The following is a 24,543-nucleotide window of genomic DNA, read 5'->3' as shown; positions in this document are numbered from 1 at the left end:
GTTATCTTAACCCATATTTGAACAACCCGGGTCAGAATAACAAGCAAACGCGAAGCTGATCGGGAAGAGAAGTCACTTACAAAATTTTCAGCTTTTTTTTCAATTTTCAGCTTTTTTTTCAATTTTCAGCTTTTTTTTCAATTTTCAGCTTTTTTCAGCTTTTTCTTTTCGAGCTAAGAAGCCAAATTTTAATACGGCGGACTCATTCTGTAGCACCACCAAATCAATTCAATATTCAGAGGAGCGCTGACTCGTGTTGCCGCGGGGCACTATCACATCGTAATCTTTTTAGCGCTCTCAACTCAGTTACCTACTTCTGATGGAAAGTTAAATTCCTAAAAAACGTGAACCAAACTGTCGCTGTGAAAAATTGCACGACGAGCGCAATGTTAGATTGAAATCAAAAATGGCCGTTCGAACAAAGGATCGCGAGCTTTTAGCGTTAGCTCGCACTAACAAGACGCCTGCACTGCAGGGTATTGACACCTGTGCATTTCAACTGGTGGTAACTGAAGACAGATTAATTCTTCATGAAGACAAAAATTTTTATCTAAATTCTAAACCTCCATGCAGTCGTTTCCTTCGTATAGAAGTTTACTACTTGTAGCTTTGTTTACGTTCCAGGAATGGCGTTCATTTGGAAACAATGACGTCGACAATTTTCTGAGTAAAAATCATTCATTGCCTTGGAAGGAAAACCTGAGTAACAGTATTAAACATGAAAACTTTGTTCAATTCGGCTCGAAAATTTCACGGCGTGTACAGACGGAATTATATGCGGAATTAGAGAAAGATCCATTTCAGCAATGGAATTACCGCTCGAGGTGGAGAGAAATGAGCGACTTGAAACTTAATGGTGAATTGATGTCGAAAGCCATTCAACCTGGAAATCCTGTCCGTTTGAAGAACGTGCTCATCAAAGCGGTGAAGGGTCAACAAATCAATGTTGCAGTCATCGGAGGCTCAAATAGTGCGGGGGGAAAATTGGGAGCAGATGAAAAAAGTTTAGACGGATTGTTTTTCAAAGTTTTCGCAGATTGGTGGAACAAAACGATTGGTAAGGTCACAAAGTCGTTCATGAAAAGTTACGAGGTTACTATTGGAGGAACTGGGAGTTACTTCTTCGCCTTTTGCTACAAGACCTTTATCCCAGAAAATCAAACAATCGACCTCGCATTCATTGATGCTTCTATTAATTTCAACATGAGAGGAAAAGCTGAAGCTTTTGAACAATTGACTCGTCAAGTGCTCCTATATCCTTCGGTACCCGCGATTCTATACGTAAACCTCGTCAGCGGCCTCGGTGTAGACCCAAATACCAAAAAAGTTGTAAACCCAAGATGCATTAACTTAGAAAATTTTGGCCAAACCGAAGTGGCGCGACACTACGGTATAACCTCTTTTAGTTTGAAGGAAGTACTGTGCCGCAAGGAAGACGATAAATGGACAGCGGTCGTTACTAATATGGCCGGCTCCGATGGCCGTCATATTGGTATCAAGGCCCATGCACTTATTTCTATGTTAATGATTGACTATATTCGCGAGGTTTTTGATCAGGTTTTGAATGACCTAAGCAATGGAAACATTACCTATCGTTTTGCGCCTTTACCAGAATTGTTATCACTAAAACGAGACACTGAAGTTCTGAAACAACCGCTTTGCTGGACCAGGATGACACCAAATATTTTCAAAGATCTTCATCGCCCCAATGTCCAAATTCAAATCACACAGAACGATGGATTTTCACCATACGGTAGTTTCCGTGATGAAAGAAGCTCAGACGGAAATACAAATACAGACTTGCGAACAGATGCACAGGGGGGGTGGGGAACGTGGCGGCGTTACAGTAGTATCAAGTTTCGTTTTTATGTTCCCTCTGTTAGCTCCTCTTACAACACCAGGTCTGTAATAATTTTGACACGAACGTCTGGCAATGGCGGAAAGGCCGAGGTAAGGCTGGATGAGGAGAAGAACAAAACGATTTATATTAACACAAAGTCGATCTATGGACAAACTCGGTTGGATACTGTTGCTACAAGGGTAAAGCCAGGATACCACACTATCACAGTCAGAACAGTTTGCAACGGAAATTTCCTAGTGAGTGGAGTTGTAGTCGGACCGCCAGACTTTGAAAGACGAAAAGTTATATAAACAGCCTTTAACCATGTATAACATCTACCTGCTTCGTTCGGTTACGGTCCGGTAAACAGTCATTATTTATGCAAAGTGACGTAAGTTACTGAAACCTCATCTACAAGGCTCGTCTGCATGACATGTTTCTCCAAGTTTTGCTACCTTTCTGCTTTTTTTGCATATGGTACCTTTAAAGTAATGCTCCATGGTAAAATTGGCCCTTCTGACGTGAATACATCAATCATACCTATGTTGATTAAGAACTACGTAAATGCTAAAAAGTTTGATGGCCGGAAATCCGAGATGTTAAATGTAGCATCACATTCAATTCTTGTCTAGTTTGAAGGGTCAGTTACCTAAGTAATTTGACCAGGACGAAGATAAAAGATTTAACGAAAGAATTAGTTGAGCGAACATAACAGAGAACATAAAAATTGGTATGTTACGTTCTTATCACCTGTTAATGATTAGTCTGATTCCAGGAGTAAACGAGATCTGGGAGTAACCGGATGATGCATGTTTTACACGAAGTGGGGTCAAAGATCCTCTCTTGATAAGATAGAGGGTTTAGGGAAAACAACACTGAGAAGACTGCCCACATACAATTCACAAAGTAATGATAAATTGCTGGTCACGAGTGCTTTATGTATCATCACATCTAAAGGTATCAAGATAGCCCATGCACGAATGGGAGCTCTCACCAGATCCTCTCTGAAATGATTTGAGTATCGCCTAACGCTCTCCTGCCTATCTCCTGTCATTAGCTTCTACTGATAAGGAATTTAAATGATAAAAATATGCAAATTTATTTATAGTTATAATGGTCTAGTTAGTTATAATAAGTGACGTTTTTATCTTTTTCATATTTCAATATCTAACGGCTTTCGGTCAAAAGAATTGATGGTCCTTCATTAAAGTAATCTAGTGTCCTTGTGGGTTTACACCTCGTCTTAATTTCCGAATTCATCCATCAGTCTGTATTTGCATTCAGTTCATATCCATGGGATATGTGTTCCAGTAAAAGGCATACCATTTAAAGTTGGCCCTATCTAATCGTATTTTTTTCCTAACAGACATCATAACAGATTGTGCGAGAAATTATGTCTTCCCAAATGAGTATTTCTGCCATCAACATGCTTGACGACGAAAAATGATTATTTATAATTTGGAAATGTTGTAGAGGGAACCTCTTTTTGTGCAGCAGCCTTGTTCTGCAAGAGGCCCGGCGTCTGCGTCATTCGGGCAATTCACCATAACGATGTGGTAGTTATTTGACGACCTTCCAAACCACGGTAAAGAGGCTATTCTACGAAATCACCGTAACCTGGCCAGCCACTGGGAAGCTTAAGCACCAGAGTCCAAACGATAGCACATCCACGCTGGAATAAGCATCAAATCTCTAAGTGGCGAGGAAAATAAGGAGATAGAAGATTTAAACAAGATGTACGCTCAGACGGAAATACAGATACAGACTTGCGCGCAGATGCGCAAGGGGGTTGGGGTACGTGGCGGGGTTACAGTAGTAGAGAGTTTCGTTTTTTATATTCCTTCAGTTAGCTCCCCTTGCAACACCAGGTCTGTAAAAATTTTGACACGAACGTCTGGCAGTGGTGGAAAGGTCGAGGTAAGGCTGGATGAGGAGAAGAACAAAACGATTTATATTAACACAAAGTCGATCTATGGACAAACTCGGTTGGATACTGTTGCTACAAGGGTAAAGCCAGGATACCATACTATCACAGTCAGAACAGTTCGCAAGGTAAATTTTCCTAGTGAGTGGAGTTGTAGTCGGGCCGCCAGACTATGAAAGACGAAAAGTTATATAAACAGCCTTTGACCATGTATAACATCTATCTGTTTTATTCGGTTACGGTCCAGTTAATGGTCATTAATCACCTAAAATGACGTTAGTTAGGTCCTGTTCGCACCACACCAAAACATTTGGTTTGGTATTTGCAAAAAAATTTGAAAACTTTGTAGCAACGAATTTTTTGTTTTCGTAATAGCGTACCACAAATGTCAATCAATCGAAATAGTTACCGAGATTTCGTGACAATGCTTTTCCTTTTAAGTCGTTTCCAGTCAAAGACTGATCGCAAAGCAAAATACCCCCACGATATGTTTTAATAGCCTTTCTTTGCTGTTTGCTTGCCATACAAAACCTGACTGTGACTAGTCAATAATTAATTCTGGTTTTGTTGGGAAGGATTCGGCTTTTACGGATCATGGAGACGTTAACTCAGCTGCTCAACAGACGTCGACGCCGCCGTCGTTTTCACATGCACCAGCGTAACTTCCCTGAGGCCTTTTTCCGTAGAAACTTGAAAATGTGGAGAGAGTCATTCGACAACTTACTAACACTCTTGAGAGGCTACGTTCAGAGAGAAGACACTCGTACATAATACCATTTAGCCTGGTATCAATTACGAAATATGATGACCAGTTGAAGGGTATCTGTCAAGGAACTATAGATTTTCTCGCCCGACGAAAAATTGTAGACCTCCAAAGCTAGTTGACGGTATCTTTGAAGTTTGCTGGCACTTGCGAAAATTTTGGTGGGTCAAACAAATCGTTCGCATTGAAAACGATTTCGCGTTGACAGATTTTTTTGCTAAACAAACAAAATTTCGCGTAGTGCGAACTGGCCCTTACTGAAACCTCATCTGCAAGGCTCGTTTGCATGACATGTTTCTCTAAGTTTTGCTACCTTTCTGTTTTTTTTTTGCATATATGAACTTTTTTCACCTCAGTGGTTGCGAATAATTTCTCGTGAAGATATAGCAGCTGGCACCTTCAAAATAATGCTCCATGGTAAAATTGGCCCTTCTGACGTAAATACATCAATCATACCTACGTTGACAAAGAACTACGTAGATGTTAACAAGTTTAATGGCCGGAAATCCGAGCTGTTAAATGTAGCATCACATTCAATTTCCTCTCTCGTTTCAAGGGTCAGTTACTTAAATAATTTGTCTAGAACGAGGATAAAAAATTCCACGAAAGAATTAGTTGAGCGAACATAACAGAGAACATAAAAATTGGTATGTTACGTTCTTATCACCTGTTAATGATTAGTCTGACTCCAGCAGTAAACGAGATCTGGGAGTAACCGGATGATGCATGTTTTACACGAAGTGGGGTCAAAGATTCTCTCTTGATAAGATAGAGGGTTTAGGGAAAACAACACTGAGAATACTGCCCACATACAATGCGCAAAGTAATAATAAATTGCTGGTCACGAGTGCTATATGTATCATCACAACTAAAGGTACTGAGATAGCCTACGTGCGGATGGGAGCTCTCACCAGATCCTCTCTGAAATGATTTGAGTATCACTTAGCGCTCTCCTGCATATCTCCTGTCATTAGGCTCCACTGATAAGGAATTTAAATGATAAAAAGCATGCAAATTTATTTATGGTTAAAATGGTTTAGAGACTTAACGTTTTTACCTTTTTACAATTCAATATCCAACGACCTCCGGTGAGAAAAATGTATGGTCCTTCATAAAAGCAGTTTATTGTACATGTGCATTTACTCCTCGTCTTAATTCCCGAATCCATCCATCAATCTGTAATTAAATTCAGTTCATATCCATGGGATATGTGTGCAAATAAAAGGCATATCATATAAAGTTGGGCTTTATCTAATCGTATTTCTGTTTCTAACGGACATCATAACAGATTGTGCGAGAAATTATGTAAGGCGGGATGAGGAGAAGAACAAAACGATTTATATTAACACAAAGTCGATCTATGGACAAACTCGGTTGGATACTGTTGCTACAATGGTATAGCCAGAATACCATACTATTACAGTCAGAACAGTTCGCAAGGGAAATTTCCTAGTGAGTGGAGTTGTAGTCGGGCCGCCAGACTATGAAAGACGAAAAGTTATATAAACAGCCTTTGACCACGCAGAGCATCTATCTGTTTCATTCGGTTCAGTAAATAGTCATTATTTATGAAAAGTGACGTTAGTTACTGAAACCTCATCTACAAGGCTCGTTTGCATGACATGTTTCTCCAAATTTTACTATCTTTCTGTTTTTTTTTTGCATATATGAACTTTTTCACCTCAGTGGGTGTGAATACTTTCTCATGAAGATATAGCAGCTGGCACCTTTAAAGTAATGCTCCATGGTAAAATTGGCCCTTCTGGCGTGAACAGGTAATGGGTATATCGGAGCTGCAAGGCTCTACTGAACATTCAGCCAATAAATCGTAAGATTTGTTTTTTCAAATGAGTTGAAAATGCAAACCAACCACCATAAAGAGTTTTTAAAACTGACATTTTGAGCGTTGTCCTTTGTCAAAGCAAATGACGTCAACTCTAGAAACTTGTTACAGTTGATGGAATCAAATTATCTTGTTATATCTTGTTATGGAATCAAATTATCTTGCTATATCCCACACCGAAGCAGCACCACTGTTTAGAAAATTACCCTTAATTAAATCATAACTTTTACAATGATTTTGTCTACGTCTACGTTGATAAAGAACCACGTAAACAAGTTTGGAGGCCGGATATCCGAGCAATTAAATGTAGCATCACATTCAATTTCCTGTCTAGTTTGAAGGGTCAGTTACTTAAATAATTTGCCTAGAACGAGGACAAAAGATTTCACAGAGGAAAGAAGGAAAAGTTTTTCATTGCTGTAGTTGTTCCGTGTGCACGTATATGATCGTGTCCTATTTAGTTTTAAAAATGAATTCAAAATTTTTTAATACTTCAACATATAATAAGTTCAGATGATCATAAATCGGCTGACTGACTAGGTTAAGTAGCGCCGGAAGGTGAAATACTCTTCTCTTAGTCATGACGCACACACCTCGCCGCGGTCTAACTGCACGTGATCAGCTCGAGCCAAACATTTTCCAGTTCGGTACTCCCAGTAGTTAATCAATGCGCAAGAACTTTCTTCTTTCTTTGCATTTTTCTTAGCAGTTAAATTTTTCAAATATGTTGGAGAACTTCATTTGGCGCAGAACGTTCGAAACACAAGAACATCTCTGTGAATGATATTTCAGAAACGTAAGAACTTCTTCGGATGTTTGGGCCGCAAGGGCTCTTTCACGATTGAATTTTCATGAGCGGAAAAACTACTTTGTTTTGTTATAGGAGGTCCAACCGCAAGAATATCCGCCCGGTTGAGTTGTTATAAGTATATGTCTTTACAGTAGGATAACCTATTCGTGACGGTTCCTTGTGGTGGCACATCAGAGGTGGAGGAGACCAGAGCCTTTTGGTCAGAAATTGGTATCACTATGAATTTCTCCAGCGGTATTATTGTCTCGTTCAAGCAAGATAGTCTGTGGTCATGGTTTATTTGTGGGCTCACAACTTTGTGCGTGATTCTGACAATTGGATTTAGCAGTGCTCTTGGCGTTCTTTTTCCCGTTTTCATGAACTCTTTCGGAGAAAATCGTGAAAGTACAGGTCAGTTTATGTAATACTGAACAGGTGTAACAATAAGGGCTGTTTGTGATCTTTCGTAAAGTTTAAGCTCGATCAAACTGACAGTTATTGAATAAGAATGTATTTTTGGATCTGAGACAAGAGCAAAACTCTGGACAGGGCTGCTAAAACAGCAAAAAACGAAGAACGAAAGTACTCTCCGTCTAACAACATAATGTAGTCCACTGGACGAATATTTTGCATTATTAACCGTTGGAGCGAGTTATATCTAACCAGTGAACGAGTGATACTGACCTGGCTTCCACATTCAAACAATTTACGCGTCAAGATTAATTGGTCCATCTCCAATGGATAAATATGCAACTGTTTGAGAGTAGCAAAACCCCAATCGCCTTGTGCACGACTGAACAAAGAAAGTCAGCATAATCAGCAATCGTGATGGAGTTCCAAAAAGATTGGAAACCTGGCTTTTGATCCTACTTGACTCGTCACATAATAATGCAAATACATATCACACATTCAAAATTGCATGATAACAGTACAACCTGGATTTTAATAGGAGATTACTGTATAGAGACATGTGCGTGTTACATCAAAGCAATAGCGCCGTCAGTCTCCGGCTGTTGCGTCTCGCGCGAAAGAAATCTCAGACGAAATCAGTGATAACTATATCATCAGTGTAACTATAATTTTTTTTTTATTTTGCAGCGTGGGTAGCATCGATCATACATGGCTTAACTTTGATTCTCGGTCCTGTAATGGGCGCCTTCCTCAACAAATTTGGCTTTCGAGTTACTACAATACTGGGCTGCCTGTTATGTTCTCTTGGCGTCACATTGGGCTCCTTTGTTTCCACTATTTATATGCTATACGTTACCTTCAGCATACCTTTTGCAATGGGTCAGTCGCTGATCTTCGTTTCGGAAGCAATTATAGTGAACAATTACTTTGATAAAAGAAAATCCTTTGCTCTCGGACTAGTAACGTCAGGAACGGGATTAGGAACGATGATTCTTAGTCCTTCTCTTCAGGCAGCAGTTGACGTTCTAGAGTGGAGGAACACCTTTCGGTTGTTTGGTGGTCTTTTGGCTGTTTCATCCCTGACTGGAGTTATTCTTTATCAGAGTCCATCATCGCAAGAAAGAAACATGAATTATTCCTCAAAAAAATGGAGCTGGAATCTATCGTTATTTAAGAATTCGACCCTCCTGGTACTGGTAACAACAGGAGCAGCCCTCATGTTCTCTCGCCTGGTCCCATATGTGCATCTCGTGAGTATCTAGAACTAGTTGACCATTCTTTTAAGACTTAAAAGTCACTATTTCTTAAGTTCCTAGGTCGTCTTAATTTACGCCGACTTTTGAACGAAATTTCTAGCATAGGGCTGGAGATGCACTGTTCGTCTTCGTCTGATTTCTGAATATTCAGTGTACAACTCAGATTAACCTATTGATTATCATTGATTTCCATAGTCTAACTTACATTTGCTGGTATTTTCAGATGAAGCATTGTGATGACCTTGGTATTTTGGCCGACAAGGGCTCGACAATTTACATGGTTATCGGCATATTTGCCTCTCTTGGCCGCATCGGAGGAGGATTCCTGTGCGACTTGAAGTTCGTAAACAGCCGCCTTCTGCTTCAGGCAGCTATTTTCATTATGGCAGCTTCCACTATACTTCTGACCCTGGCGAAGACTTACTTTGGTGTATTCGCTTATGCCATCTTTTTCAGTTCAGCGGATGGATTGATGATTACTTCTATGATAGTTGAAATCCTCAAAGCCGTAAAGGAAGATGAAAAGGCTTCCGCCGTTGGATTGCTGATGCTGTTTTCCGGAGTTTCTGCCTTGATCAGTCCACCGTTGTCGGGTAGGGGACCAATTTTGTCTTTTCACCCTTGACCCCCCTCCCCCCCGGGGGCTGAGAATGTATCCCCCTCCCTTTACAAGCTATATAAAGGGTAATTATGAGATGTACTCCTATGGCGACTCCCTCCCACTCCGGAAAAGTCATAACCGATAATAATAGAGTATTCTGTTAAGCTTCTAAACTCTTATGAGACGACGCTGTTGTTTGAGCATGCATTTAAAAATGCGTTGAAAGATTCTTCCCTTTGGCTCTCGTATTCATGACAAAAACTTTGGAACCATCGAATTATACATCCACTGGTTACCTAATCTTAATGAAGAGTCTTTTGAAAATATCAACAACAATTGAAGTGAGTCAAACAGGCAGATGGGTCGTTAGAGAGACAAACGTGGCATTCTGATGTTTGAAGGACTTCAAAATAGACAGACAAATGAATTGACGGGGTAAGTTTCGAAAGAAACTTGGTGTTGCGTCGGTGGGAGAGAATAGCAGGGTAATTTAGTATTATCAACTAAGTTGATGACGTAAACTGACCATAGTAGAGAGTTTCAAAGCTGACGTTTCGAGCGTTTCGAAACGTCAGCTTTGAAACTCTTTATGGTGGCCAATTTACGTTATCAACTCAGTTGATAATACCAAATTATCCAGACAGACAAAAGATACCTTATATGCCTGCCATTTTGTTCTTTGAGACATTTTGTTGTTATCTTTCTTATCAGGTCTAATGGCTGACACATTCGGTAACTACATCGTTGCGTTCATTGTTGCTGGTGGAGTTGGAGTGGTTGGGTCTCTCCTTCCATTTATTCTCCTTTGTTTGAAACGTGAAACAGGGAGAGATGAACAAAACACACAGGAGGATGCCTGAAAAGGGTTTATGTTAACATATTCAATCCAATCATGTGCCAGTTATAGCAACTAATAATTTATAATGATTTAAAGGTTTTTAAGATTGAACTAAGACTTAACGTGCGCTCTGATTAGTCGATCACCGAATTGTTTTTGTGTCCGTGGCAATATTTTGTAAGTAAGTAGATTAGCTGTTCTATTGTTCATGAGTTACTACTCCTGTAAACCAGCAGAGAGTCACAGCGGTCGTCCATTGCTTAAGCGAACAGTGCCGTTGTTTTTTACTTAGATCTTCCTCACTTACTGACTGCCAGAAAAAGTGCATAACTTATATAACTTATATAACAACTTTATTGGGTACGTCTACGGATAGACGGACGCCAAATGGGTTAGTGCAGCGGGACATGGAGTCCCATACGAGGCACTACCCCTTCTTAAATCCACCCAACCCAACCCAGGGGAGGACATCCATCACACAGTAATCTCGTGCGTGGGAAATTAACGTCTCCTACCCCAAACCCTGCAGGAGACGGGACCTCCGGCTTAACGTCTTATCCGAGAAGACGAAGCAAGGTGAGTGAAGCGGCTTGCTTCAGGCCACAACGTAGTGCCGCGGCCAGGACTCGAACCCGGGCCGTCCGACCCAGAGTCCAGCGCTCAGACCACTGGACCACTCACGCCTCATTAACCAGTCACTTAGGAAAATGGCTCCTTAGTCATATCATACCATTGAAAATGTTGTTGTGCGATTCACTCTATCAATGTTTCTTTTTACTTAACCACGTGTTAAGATACTTGATCCCAAAAGTGAAAAACCCAACTGATCTTTCTCGCTAATGGTAAGAATTTAAAAGGTATTCACGTACTAGGCATATCAAATTCGATTTGTTGATTTTATGAACTGAATCTCTGCGAGTTTCATTTTCTAATTTTAATTTATCAGGCGGAAGTTTTTCTGTTTATTGAAAAGTTGAGTAAATTAAGTCTAATGTATTATTGGCGAATGTTTTATAGATTTTCTAAAGGCCTGAGTCATCAGATCGAAATTCTGAAAGTGAGCCAAACGTCGAAAAGTTCATTCCGTTGAACCCATCGATGGATCCACAAAAGGTAGTGCTTAAGAGTTATTTTGGGCTTTCATAGTCAACAAGATCTCAATTTATCCTCGGCAGGTGAAAGAATTTGGATCTGGCCTCGTCACTTCTTAACATTAAGGTCAATCCCATTGGACAAAAAAGAAACTTCTTCTGACAAACTCAAACAGTTTTCAAAAAAGTCCAAAAGTCTTTTACAACTGGAAATGCTAAAATGAAACCTAAATCAATGGGTGAAAAATTGAACATCGTTATTGAGAGTTTGGAAAAGGTCACTCGAACCGGAGTGTACGTGGATTAGATTTTAGAAGTTTCGCTGTTCACCTGGTCCTTTACTCTCAAAACATTGTCTTTCTCTTCTTTGATCCCGTTGTTTAATTCCTGGTAGCTATCGTTGCTGAGACGCTCTCTAATCCGTTCCAAAATTGTCTCATTATCGTTTAAACGAGCGCAAATCAGCAATGAAAAGCATGATGCAGCATAAAGCTGGTGACCAGCGACTTATTATTATTTTGAGGTCTGTTTTTAGGCATTATCCTCAGTGTTACTTTCCTTAAACTCTCTATCTTATCAAGAGAGGATATTTGACCCCACTTCGTGAAAACCATGCATCATCACCTTTTATTCCCAGATCTCGTTTACTCCTGGAATCAGACTAATTATTAACAGGTGATAAGAACATAACATACCAATTTTAATGTTCTCTGTTATGTTCACTCAACTAATTCTTTTATGAAATCTTTTATCTACGTGCCAGTCAAATTATTTAAGTAACTGACCCTTCAAACAAGAGAGGAAATTGAATGTTATGCTACATTTAATTGCTTGGATATCCGGCCTTCAAACTTGTTAACATCTACGTCGTTCTTTATGACCATAAGTATGATTGATGTATTCAGATCACGTTTCGTAAAAAGCTACGAAATTAAATCATTTTCAAAGTTGCCATTTAATTAAGGGTAAGTTTCTAAACTTGAGGCTCAGCGCCAACGCACTTGACGATTTTTATTTGGGGATTGTCGATCCTTTTATTTTCATTCGTTAATTAAGTCGACGTTTCTTGTCAGTAAAGGGCTATTGTGTTTATATGATAAAACAAAATAATACATGGAGAAAGATGTTTTTTTCGTCTTGTCACCAGCGTATGTATCATCACAACTAAAGGTATTAAGATAGCCTACACACGGATCAAATCCCTTAGTGGCGAAGAAAGTCAGGAGATGGAAGATTTCAACCATGAGATGTACAAAAATAAGTTTGACTTTCCGTTCGTGACTTGCCCTCGTCTGAACAACAAGGGAGCTAACTCGAAGCAGATTCGAGCGCGTTTGACCAGTGATAAGAACGTGGAGCTTAAACACGGAATCGAAGAACTGAAAAAGATAGTAATGCTTAGAATGAAAGATTTGATTGCGTACGGAAAGTCTAGCCTCTAACTAGTTATCTATCGCATGGATAAAACTTTACTAAATGCATCGTCAGTTATAATTGGGAGACAAATTTCGTTTGAGCTTCTCTCCATATTTAGACCAGTTTGGTTGGTCATGCAGACAACAGATAAACGGTAAATTATTTGAATCAAATTTTCCCGAAAGCTCCTTACTAGTAGACTAAGCGCACCAAAGTAGCAGCCATTAAAAACTGTCTATATTTAGAGCATATACTGAGTATTTGAATGACGCTCACTGGCCCTCACCTAGCTATTAATCTAAAATGGCGCAAGCAAGCGCGTGTGTAGATATCTTCTATCGTATGAGTCATACGGCCCCGCTCACGCCATCCTAAACGCTGTCGTGTGTAGGGCCGGACGGGTTGACGTAGACCGCTCTTGAAATTGAAGGCCGTCCAGATTCGCACTCACACGGCTCCGTTACATTTTCCAAGAAAGTGAATTCTAACGGTGGACATGAACTTAATGGAGAGAAAACTTGAGAAAATAAGTCAAGCATTTTCGATTTTACTTGTTTTGACTTTTCGTGAAGAAATATTTCTCCAACAAATTAATTATTCATGAGGTGATCATCCAACCAAGACACGCCAATTTAGTCACGTGCATGTGGTTTGAAATCTCGGTTAAACACTGGAATGACGTGCTATCCATGAGTTTCAGAAAACATCAAACCCTTGAGTTTGATAAAGCATCAAGCTCCAGTGAACCCCCTTCTTAATTTGAATATTAATAACACGTATCGATCCCTCTTTCTTCCATTGTTCGAATATTCCAGAGGCCCATTTACTTTTGTAACGAGTGGACTTTGGCACGTCACTTTTTAACAACTTGGCCTCTTTCCATATCTTACTTGCCGAAAACGTGATAAAGCCATTGCAGAAGAGAATGAAGAGTACAGTTAAACTTGTTTTTATAATCATCCACAGCGGTGTGATAACATTTCTCATACCGTTTCTGAAAAGACAAATCACCATCACAATACAATTTTTCGTAACAACAAACTCGCTGACAACATGAGAAAAATTCGTGAATAATTCCATTTTATTTTATTCCTGAGGCGCGATTGAGAAGCTATTTCAAAAACATCGGGTTTCATCGGGGTTTCCAAACAATCGAAAATAAGAAAAGCACTTGGCTTGCGGCCGGACGGGTTGAGTTAGGCCGTTCTTGAAATTAAAGGCCGTCCAGATTCGCACTCACACGGCTCCGTTGCATTTTCCAAGAAAGTAAATTCTAACGGTGGACGTAAACTAAAAGGAGAACAGACTTGGGAAAATAAGTCGAGCGTTTTCGATTTTACGTGTTTTGACTTTTTGTGAAGAAATATTTCTCAAACTAATTAATTATTCATAAGGTGATCATCCAACCAAGACACGCCAATTTAGTCACGTGCATGTGGTTTGAAACCCCGGTTGAACACTGGAATGACGTGCTATCCATGAGTTTCAGAAAACATCAAACTCTTGAGTTTGAGAAAGCATCAAGCTCCAGTGAACTCCTTTCTTAATTTGAATATTAATAACACGTATCAATCCCTCTTTCTGCTATTGTTCGAATATTCCAGAGGCCCATTTACTTTCAATTTGTAACGAGTGGACTTAAACACGTCACTTTTTAACAACTTGGCCTATTACTATTTTACTTGTCGAAAACGTGATAAAGCCATTGCAGAAGAGAATGAAGAATACAGTGAAACTTGTTTTTATAATCATCCACAGCGGTGTGATAACATTTCTCATACCGTTTTTGAAAAGACAAATCACCATCACAATACAATTTTTCGTAACAACAAACTCTCTGACAACATGAGAAAAATTCGTGAATAATTCCATTCCACTCGGTTTGCGGCTTCGTACTTTCATCAGTTTTCTCGTGTTTGGAAACCCTGATGAAACCCCGCACTTAATTTTGAAATAGTACATGAAAGGTTTTTTCCTCATATGATTTCTTTGTTTATTCAACACACTCCCGTCTCATGTAGGTCAAGTGTCCCATTTAGGTTCAAACATGACTTGAAACATTAATCAACGGAAATAGTCACGTTCTTCATGAAGTTGCGAGTTTCTTGTTCTGACTCTTCTTGAGGAAAGAAGGAAAAGTTTTTTATTGCTGTAGTTCAATGCGCACCTTTCTTACATATATGATCGTTTTCTATTTAGTTTTAAAAATGAATTCAAAAATTTTTAATACTTCAATATAAAGTGAGAGTTCAGATGACTATCATGAACTGGCTAGCTGACTGAGTTAAGTGGCGCCGGAAGGTGAAATATCCGGCTCTTTGTCATGACGCCCAGACCTCGCTGCATTCGAACTGCACGTGATCAGCTCGAGCCAAACATTTTCCACTCCCAGTAGTAAATCAACGCGCAATAATTTTCTTTTTTCTTTGCGTTCTTCCTAGTTGTTAAATTTTTCAAATATGTTGGAGAACTTCATTTGGGGCAGAATGTTCGAAAATCAAGAACATCTCCGTGGATGAAGTTGCAGAAACGCAAGAACTTCTTCGGATGTTTGGGCCGCAAGAACTCTTTCACGGTTAAATTTTCATAAGCGAAAAACTACTTTGTTTTGTCATAGGAATTGCTCAAATGAAACCTAAATCAATGGGTGGAAAATTTATATATCGTTATTGAAAGTTTGAAACAGGTCACTCGAACCGGAGTATACGGGGATTAGATTTTAGAAGTTTCGTTGTTCACGAGGTCCTTTACTCTCAAAACCATTGTCTTTCACTTCTTTGATCCCGTTGTTTAATTCCTGGTAGCTATCGTTGCTGAGACGCTCTCTAATCCGTTCCAAAATTGTCTCATAATCGTTTAAACGAGCGCAAATTAATGGAAATGGAAAACATGAATCGAAAGCATGACGCAGCAGAAAGCTGGTGATCAGCGACTTACTATTACTTTGTGTATTGTTTGTGGGCAGTTTTCTCAGTGTTACTTTCCCAAAACCCTCTATCTTATCAAGAAAGGATATTTGACCCCACTTCGTGAAAACCATGCATCATACTTTTATTCCCAGATCTCGTTTACTCCTGGAATCAGACTAATCATTAACAGATGATAAGAACGTAACATACCAGTTTTAATGTTCTCTGTTATGTTCGCTCAACTAATTCTTTCGTGAAATCTTTTATCTACGTGCCAGTCAAATAATTTAAGTAACTGACCCTTCAAACAAGAGAGGAAATTAATGTTATGCTACATTTATAATTAATTGTTTGGATATCCGGCCTTCAAACTTGTTAGCATCTACGTAGTTCTTTATCATCATAGGTATGATTGATGTATTCAGATCACGTTTCGTAAAAAGCTACGAAATTGAATCATTTTTAAAGTTACTGTTTAATTATGGGGAAAGTCTCTAAACTTGAGGCTCAGCACCAACGCACTTAACGATTTTTATTTGGGTATTGTCGATCCTTTTACTTCATTCATTAGTTAAGTCGACGTTTCTTGTCAGTAAAGGGCTATTGTGTTTATATGATACGCAAAATAATACATGGAGAAAGATTTTTTTTCGTCTTGTCACCAGTGTATGTATCATCACAACTAAAGGTATTAAGATAGCCTACGCACGGATCAAATCCCTTAGTAGCGAAGAAAGTCAGGAGATGGAAGATTTAAACAAGATGTACAAAAATAAGTTTGACTTTCCGTTCGTGACTTCCTCTCGTCTGAACAACAAGGGAGCTAACTCGAAGCAGATTCGCGCGCGTTTGACCAGTGATAAGAACATGGAGCTTAAACACGGAATCGAAGAACTGAAAAAGATAGTAATGCTTAGAATGAAAGATTTGGTTGCGTACGGAAACTCTAACCTCTAACTAGTTATCTATCGCATGGATAAAACTTTATTAAAGGCATCGTCAGTTATAATTCGGAGACAAATTTCGTTTGCGCTTCTCACAAATTTTAGACCAGTTTGGTTGGTCATGTGGACAACAGATAAACGGTAAATTGCTCGAAACAATTTTTCCCGAAAGCTCCTTACTAGTGACTAATCGCACTAAAGTAGCAGCCATTAAAAACTGTCGATATTTAGAGCATATACTGAGTATCTCAATGACGCTTACTGGCCCTCACCTAGCTATTAATTTAAAATGGTACAAGTAAGCACATGTGTAGAAATCTTTTATCGCATGAGTAATACGGTTCCGCTTACGCCATCCTAAACGCTGTCGTGTGTAGGGCCGGACGGGTTGACGTAGGCCGGTCCTAAAAGTTATGGCCGTTCGGATTCGCTCAGTGGACGTGGACTAGAAGGAAAGCAGACTTGAGAAAATAAGTTGAGCATTTTCGATTTTACTTGTTCTGACTTTTTGTGAAGAAATAAATAAAAAGTTTTTTTTATCACATGAATTTTTTTTAATCTGGCACACTGCCGCCTTAGGTTGGTAAAGTGTCCCATTTAGGTTCAAACATGACCTCGCTGCGGTCGAACTGTACGTGATCAGCTCGAGCCAACATTGTCCCGTTCGGCACTCCGAGTAGTTCAACGCGCAAGAACTTTCCTTTTTCTTTTCTTTGCGTTCCTCTTAGCGGTTAAAATTTTCAAACATGTTGGTCAGGAGAACTTCATTTAGCACAGAATGTTCGAAACACAAGAACATCTCTGTGGATGAAGTTTCAGAAACGCAAGAACTTCTTCGGATGTTTGGGCCGCAAAGACTCTTTCACGGTTTAATTTTCATAGGCGGAAGAACTACTTTGTTTTGTCGTAGGAACGGTCCAACCGCAAGAAAATCCGCCCGGTTGAACTTTTAAAAGCAAAAGTCTTTGTAGTAGGATAACCTATTTGTGACGGTTCTTTGTGGTGGCACATCAAAGTTAAAAGGGCAGAGGAGACCAGAGCCTTTTGGTCAGAAATTGGTATTACTATGAATCTCTTCTGTGGTAATATTGTCTCTTTCAAGCATGATAGTCTGTGGTCATGGTTTATTTGTGGGCTCACAACTTTGTGCGTGATTCTGACAATTGGATTTACCAGTGCTCTTGGCGTTCTTTTTCCCGTTTTCATGAACTCTTTCGGGGAAAATCGTGAAAGTACAGGTCAGTTTATGTAATACTGGACAGGTGTAACAATAAGGGCTGTTTATGGTCTTTCGTAAAGTTTAAGTTCGATCATACTTGTAATTATTAAATAAGAATATATTTTTGGATCTGAGACAAAAGCAAAAATCTGGACAGGGCCACTGCTAAAAAAAGTAAAAAAAAAAAAAAAGTGCCGAATGAACCACTATATTAGGGTTAAAAGAACAAAGTACTCTCCCTAACAGCATAATTTCAGATTCAAACACAATCTACGCGTTAAGATTGGTCCATCACCAGTAGATAAGGGAGTAGCAAAACCCCCATTCGTCCTGTGCAAAACTGAACAAAAAGTTAGCATAGTGAGGTTCTAAAAAGATTGAAAACCTTGTACTTGATCTTATTTGACTCGTCACTTAATAATGCAGGTATATATCGCAGAGTCAAAATTGCGTGATAACAATAGAACCTTGATTTTAGGAGGAGATTACTGATTAGAGACATGTTTGTAATGGTGGTAACTAGAATTTTTTTTGTTTTCCAGCGTGGGTTGCATCGATCATACATGGCGTAAATTTGATTCTCGGTCCTGTAACGGGAGCCTTCCTCAACAAATTTGGCTTTCGAGTTACAACAATACTGGGCTGCCTGTTATGTTCTCTTGGCGTCACATTGGGCTCCTTTGTTTCCACTATTTATATGCTATACGTTACCTTCAGCATACCTTTTGCAATGGGTCAGTCGCTGATCTTCGTTTCGGAAGCAATTATAGTGAACAATTACTTTGATAAAAGAAAATCCTTTGCTCTCGGACTAGTAACGTCAGGACAGGGATTAGGAACGATGATTCTTAGTCCTTCTCTTCAGGCAGCAGTTGACGTTCTAGAGTGGAGGAACACCTTTCGGTTGTTTGGTGGTCTTTTGGCTGTTTCATCCCTGACTGGAGTTATTCTTCATGAGAGTCCATCATCGCAAGAAAGAAACATGAATTGTTCCTCAAAAAAATGGAGCTGGAATCTATCGTTATTTAAGAATTCGACCATCCTAGTACTAATCACAACAGGAGCAGCCCTCATGTTCTCTCGCCTGGTCCCATATGTGCATCTCGTGAGTATCTAGAACTAATGGACCATTCTTTTAAGACTTAAAAGTCGTCTAGTTCACTATTTCTTAAGTTCCTAAGTCGTCTTAATTTACGCCGACTTTTGGACGAAGTTTCTAGCATAGGGCTGGAGATGCACTGTTCGTCTTCGTCTGATTTCTGATTATTCAGTGTACAACTCAGATTAACCTATTGATTATCATTTATTTGCATAGAGTAACTTACATTTGCTGGCATTTTCAGATGAAGCATTGTGATGACCTTGGTATTTTGGCCGACAAGAGCTCGACAATTTACATGGTTATCGGCATATTTGCCTCTCTTGGCCGCATCGGAGGAGGATTCCTGTGCGACTTGAAGTTCGTAAACAGCCGCCTTCTGCTTCAGGCAGCTATTTTCATTATGGCAGCTTCCACTATACTTCTGACCCTGGCGAAGACTTACTTTGGTGTATTCACTTATGCCATCTTTTTCAGTTCAGCGGATGGATTGATGATTACTTCTATGATAGTTGAAATCCTAAAAGCCGTAAAGGAAGATGAAAAGGCTTCCGCCGTTGGATTGCTGATGCTCTTTTCCGGAGTTTCTGCCTTGATCGGTCCACCGTTGTCGGGTAGGGGACCAATTTTGTCTTTTCACTTTTATACTCCCCCCCCCTCCGGGGGACTGAGAATGTATCCCCCTCCCTTTACAAGCTATATACGGGGTAATTATGAGATGTGCTCCTATGGCGACTCCCACCTTCTCCGGAAAAGTCATAACTAATAATAATAGAGAGACGACGACTATGAGACGACGCTGTTGTTGGAGCATGCATTTTAACAGCGTTGAAAGATTCTCCCCTTTGGCTCTCATATCCATGACAAAAACTTTGGAACCATCAAATTTTACATCCTTTGGCTACCTAATCCTAATAAAGAGTCTTTTAAAAATATCAACAACAATTGAAGTGAGTCAAACAGGCAGATAGGTCGTTAGAGAGAAAAACGTGAAATTCTGATGTTTGAAGGACTTCAAAATAGACAGACAAATGAATTAACGGGGTAAGTTTCGAAAGAAACTGTGATGCTGCGTCAGTGGGAGAGTATAGCAGGGTAACTTAGTATTATCAACTAAGTTGATAACGTAAATTGGCCACCGTAGATACTTTCAAAGCTGACGTTTCGAGCGTTTCGAAACGTCAGCTTTAAAACTCTTTATGGTGACCAATTTACGTTATCAACTCAGTTGATAATACCAAATTACCTAGACAGACAAAAGACACCTGATATGCCTGCCATTTTGTTTTTTGAGATATTTTGTTGTTATCTTTCTTATCAGGTCTAATGGCTGACACATTCGGTAACTACATCGTTGCGTTCATTGTAGCTGGTGGAGTTGGAGTGGTTGGGTCTCTCCTTCCATTTATTCTCCTTTGTTTGAAACGTGAAGCAGGGAGAGATGAACAAAACACACAGGAAGATGCCTGATCATACTATTAAAAACGTTGTTGTGCGATTCACTCTATCAATGTTTCTTTTTACTTAACCACGTGTTTAGGTACTTGATCCCCAAAAGTGAAAAACCAACTGATCTTTCTCGCTAATGGCTAGAATTTAAAAGATATTTACGTACTAGGCATATCAAATTCGATTTGTTATTTTATAAACTGAATCTCTGCAAGTTTCTTTTTCTAATTTCAATTTATCAAGCTGAAGATTTCTCTATTTATTGAAAAGTTGAGTAAATTAAGTCTAGTGTATTAGTGGGGAATGTTGTATAGATTTGCCAAAGGCCTGAGTCATCAGATCGAAATTCTGAAAGTGAGCCAAACGTCGAAAAGTTTATTCCGTTGAACCCATCGATGGATCCACAAAAGGTAGTGCTTAGGAGTTATTTTGGGCTTTCATAGTCAACAAGATCTCAATTTATCCTCGGCAGGTGAAAGAATTTGGATCTGGCCTCGTCACTTCTTAAAAAAAACGTCAATCCCATTGGACAAAAACAAATTACCAATGGAAAGTATGATGCAGCATAAAGCTGGTGACCAGCGACTTATTACTTTGTGCTCTGTTTCTATTCTCAGTGTTACTTTCCTTAAACCCTCTATCTTATCAAGAGAGGATATTTGACCCCACTTCGTGAAAACCATGCATCATCAGCTTTTTTTCCCAGATCTCGTTTACTCCTGGAATCAGACTAATCATTAACAGATGATAAGAACGTAACATACCAATTTTAATGTTCTATGTTATGTTCGCTCGACTAATTCTTTCATGAAATTTTTTATCTACGTGCCAGTCAAATTATTTAAGTAACTGACCCTTCAAACAAAAGAGGAAATTGAATGTTATGCTACATTTATAATTAATTGTTTGGATATCCGGCCTTCAAACTTGTTAGCATCTACGTAGTTCTTTATTACCATAGGTATGATTGATGTATTCAGATCACGTTTCGTAAAAAGCTACGAAATTAAATCATTTTCAAAGTTGCCATTTAATTAAGAGTAAGTTTCTAAACTTGAGGCTCAGCGCCAACGCACTTGAGGATTTTTATTTGGGGATTGTCGATCCTTTTATTTTCATTCGTTAATTAAGTCGACGTTTCTTGTCAGTAAAGGGCTATTGTGTTTATATGATAAACGAAATAATACATGGAGAAAGATGCTTTTTTTCGTCTTGTCACCAGCGTATGTATCATCACAACTAAAGGTATTAAGATAGCCTACACACGGATCAAATCCCTTAGTGGCGAAGAAAGTCAGGAGATGGAAGATTTAAACAAGATGTACAAAAATAAGTTTGACTTTCCGTTCGTGACTTGCCCTCGTTTGAACAACAAGGGAGCTAACTCGAAGCAGATTCGAGCGCGTTTGACCAATGATAAGAACATGGAGCTTAAACACGGAATCGAAGAACTGAAAAAGAAAGTAATGCTTAGAATGAAAGATTTGGTTGCGTACGGAAACTCTAACCTCTAACTAGTTATCTATCGTATGGATAAAACTTTACTAAATGCATCGTCAGTTATAATTCGGAGACAAATTTCGTTTGCGCTTCTCTCCATATTTAGACCAGTTTGGTTGGTCATGCGCACAACAGATAAACGGTAAATTATTTGAAACAATTTTTCCCGAAAGCTCCTTACTAGTAGACTAATCGCACCAAAGTAGCAGCCATTAACAACTGTCGATATTTAGAGCATATACTGAGTATTTGAATGACGCTCACTGGCCCTCACCTTGCTATTAATCTGAAATGGCACAAGGAAGCGCCCGCGTAGATATCTTTTATCTATGAGTCGTACGGCCCCGCTCACGCCATCCTAAACGCTGTTGTGCGCAGGGCCGGACGGGTTGACTTAGGCCGTTCTTGAAATTAAAGGCCGTCCAGATTCGCACTCGCACGGCTCCGTTGCATTTTCCAAGAAAGTAAATTCTAACGGTGGACGTAAACTAAAAGGAGAACAGACTTGAGAAAATAAGTCGAGCATTTTCGATTTTACGTGTTTTGACTTTTTGTGAAGAAATATTTCTCAAACTAATTAATTATTCATAAGGTGATCATCCAACCAAGACACGCCAATTTAGTCACGTGCATGTGGTTTGAAACCCCGGTTAAACACTGGAATGACGTGCTATCCATGAGTTTCAGAAAACATCAAACCCTTGAGTTTGATAAAGCATCAAGCTCCAGTGAACTCCTTTCTTAATTTGAATATTAATAACACGTATCAATCCCTCTTTCTGCCATTGTTCGAATATTCCAGAGGCCATTTTACTTTTGTAAAGAGTGAACTTAAACACGTCACTTTTTAACAACTTGGCCTCTTTCCATATCTTACTTGCCGAAAACGTGATAAAGCCATTGCAGAAGAGAATGAAGAATATAGTTAAACTTGTTTTTTATAATCATCCACAGCGGTGTGATAACATTTCTCATACCGTTTCTGAAAAGACAAATCACCATCACAATACAATTTTTCGTAACAACAAACTTGCCGACAACATGTGAAAAATTCGTGAATATTTCCATTTTATTTTATTCCTGAGGCGTGATTGAGAAGCTTTTTCAAAAACTCGTGCATCGGGTTTCATCGGAGTTTCCAAACAATCGAAAATAATAAAAGCACTCGGTTTGCGACTTCGTACTTTCATCAGTTTTCTCGTGTTTGGAAACCCTGATGAAACCCCCGCACTTATTTTTGAAATAGTACATGAAAGGTTTTTTCCTCATATGATTTCTTTGTTTATTCAGTACACTTCCGTCTCATGTAGGTCAAGTGTGCCTTTAGGTTCAAACATGACTTGAAACATTAACAAAGGAAATAGTCACGTTCTTCATGAAGTTGCGAGTTTCTTGTTCTGACTCTTCTTGAGGAAAGAAGGAAAAGTTTTTTATTGCTGTAGTTCAATGCGCACCTTTCTTACATATACGATCGTTTTCTATTTAGTTTTAAAAATGAATTCAAAATTTTTTAATACTTCAATATAAAGTGAGAGTTCAGATGACTATCATGGACTGGCTAGCTGACTGAGTTAAGTGGCGCCGGAAGGTGAAATATCCGGCTCTTTGTCATGACGCCCAGACCTCGCTGCATTCGAACTGCACGTGATCATCTCGAGCCAAACATTTCCGGTTCGGCGCTCTCAGTAGTTAATCAACACGCATGAACTTTCTTTTTTCTTTGCGTTCTTCCTAGCAGTTAAAGTTTTTCAAATGTGTTGGAGAACTTCATTTGGCGCAGAATGTTCGAAACTCAAGAACATCTCTGTGGATGAAGTTTCAGAACTTCTTCGGATGTTTGGACCGCAAGAACTCTTTCACGGTTTAATTTTCATCGTGAGCGGAAACACTATTTTGTTTTGTCATAGGAGGTCCAACCGCAAGAATATCCGCCCAGTTGAACTTCTAAAAGCAAAAGTCTTTGTAGTAGGTTGTGACAGTTCCTTGTGGTGGCACATCAAAGGTAAAGGGGTAGAGGAGACCAGAGCCTTTTGGTCAGAAATTGGTATCACTATGAATATCTTCAGCGGTATTATTGTCACGTTCAAGCAAGATAGTCTGTGGTCATGGTTTGTTTGTGGGCTCACAACTTTGTGCGTGATTCTAACTATTGGATTTAGCAGTGCCCTTGGCGTTCTTCTTCCCGTTTTCATGAACTCTTTCGGGGAAAATCGTGAAAGTACAGGTCAGTTTATATAATACTGGACAGGTGTAAGAATAAGGGCTGTTTATGGTTTTTACTTGTAGTTATTAAATAAGAATATATTTTTGGATCTGAGACAAAAGTAAAAATCTGGATAGGGCTGCTAAAACAGCAAAAAACAAACTGCCGAATGAACCCCTATATTTGGCTTAAATGAACAAAGTACTCTCTCTAACAGCTTAATTTCAGATTCAAACACAATCTACGCGTCATGATTGGTCCATTACCAGTGGATAAGGAAGTAGCAAAACCCCCATTCGTCCTGTGCAAAACTGAACAAAAAACTCAGCATAGTGGGTTCTAAAAAGGTTGGAAACCTGGTTCTTGATGATACTTGACTCGTCACTTAATAATGCAAGTACGTATCACACAGCTAAAAATTGCGTGATAACAGTAGAACCTGGATTT

At 39.2% G+C, this 24,543-nt stretch overlaps 4 protein-coding genes across 6 annotated transcripts in view; all 4 read left to right on the top strand.

The window, feature by feature from the left end:
- Positions 1 to 545: 545 nt before the first annotated feature.
- On the top strand, positions 546 to 6,003 carry LOC113679268 (uncharacterized). Of its 2 annotated transcripts, XR_016182221.1 has the most exons (2): positions 546 to 2,570; positions 3,207 to 6,003. XR_016182221.1 is itself a non-coding variant. In XM_027196219.2 (1 exon), exon 1 carries the CDS (start codon positions 568 to 570, stop codon positions 2,149 to 2,151), a length of 1,584 nt encoding a protein of 527 aa, XP_027052020.2. In that variant the 5' UTR covers positions 546 to 567; the 3' UTR covers positions 2,152 to 2,949. The 2 variants fall into 2 exon arrangements, 1 of the variants encoding a protein (XP_027052020.2); XM_027196219.2 differs by lacking the exon at positions 3,207 to 6,003 and having other exon boundaries at positions 546 to 2,949.
- Positions 6,004 to 7,016: 1,013 nt separating this feature from the next.
- The window catches only part of LOC113679286 (monocarboxylate transporter 4), a 20,894-nt gene continuing 3,367 nt past the window's right edge, over positions 7,017 to 24,543 (top strand). The window contains exons 1-4 of one of the 2 annotated variants that reach the window (XM_089191406.1): positions 7,017 to 7,571; positions 8,259 to 8,821; positions 9,051 to 9,420; positions 10,140 to 12,589. In XM_089191406.1, coding sequence (XP_089047532.1) covers positions 7,400 to 7,571; positions 8,259 to 8,821; positions 9,051 to 9,420; positions 10,140 to 10,288 — 1,254 coding nt within the window. In that variant the 5' untranslated portion in view covers positions 7,017 to 7,399 and the 3' untranslated portion in view covers positions 10,289 to 12,589. Of the gene's footprint in view, positions 7,572 to 8,258; positions 8,822 to 9,050; positions 9,421 to 10,139; positions 12,590 to 24,543 lie in introns of those variants that run through there. The other variant, XR_016182222.1, reaches the window with a different exon arrangement.
- LOC149035767 (monocarboxylate transporter 4-like) lies at positions 17,229 to 20,414 on the top strand. Its single transcript, XM_089191407.1, has 4 exons — positions 17,229 to 17,864; positions 18,388 to 18,950; positions 19,189 to 19,558; positions 20,266 to 20,414. Exons 1-4 carry the CDS (start codon positions 17,693 to 17,695, stop codon positions 20,412 to 20,414), a joined length of 1,254 nt encoding a protein of 417 aa, XP_089047533.1. The 5' UTR covers positions 17,229 to 17,692.
- LOC149035766 (monocarboxylate transporter 4-like) overlaps positions 23,481 to 24,543 on the top strand; it is a 3,359-nt gene continuing 2,296 nt past the window's right edge. Inside the window, exon 1 of the mRNA XM_089191405.1 lies at positions 23,481 to 24,117. Within this exon, the coding sequence (XP_089047531.1) occupies positions 23,646 to 24,117 (472 nt within the window). The 5' untranslated portion in view covers positions 23,481 to 23,645. The remainder of the gene's footprint in view (positions 24,118 to 24,543) is intronic.

The sequence above is a fragment of the Pocillopora damicornis genome, chromosome 13 (genome assembly GCF_964200805.1).
Source record: "Pocillopora damicornis chromosome 13, jaPocDami1.2, whole genome shotgun sequence".
Classification (NCBI taxonomy): Eukaryota; Metazoa; Cnidaria; class Anthozoa; order Scleractinia; family Pocilloporidae; genus Pocillopora; species Pocillopora damicornis.
Note: the sequence above shows the minus strand (reverse complement) of the source record. Positions and strands in the feature narration are given on the sequence as shown.

Bases quoted from the DNA above. Each gene is read 5' to 3' on its own strand.
- LOC113679268 (XM_027196219.2), top strand. From the start codon at position 568: ATGCAGTCGTTTCCTTCGTATAGAAGTTTACTACTTGTAGCTTTGTTT.
- LOC149035767 (XM_089191407.1), top strand. From the start codon at position 17,693: ATGAATCTCTTCTGTGGTAATATTGTCTCTTTCAAGCATGATAGTCTG. The intron at 17,865-18,387 runs GTCAGTTTATGT...TTTGTTTTCCAG, and splicing joins GGAAAATCGTGAAAGTACAG to CGTGGGTTGCATCGATCATA. The intron at 18,951-19,188 runs GTGAGTATCTAG...TGGCATTTTCAG, and splicing joins TGGTCCCATATGTGCATCTC to ATGAAGCATTGTGATGACCT.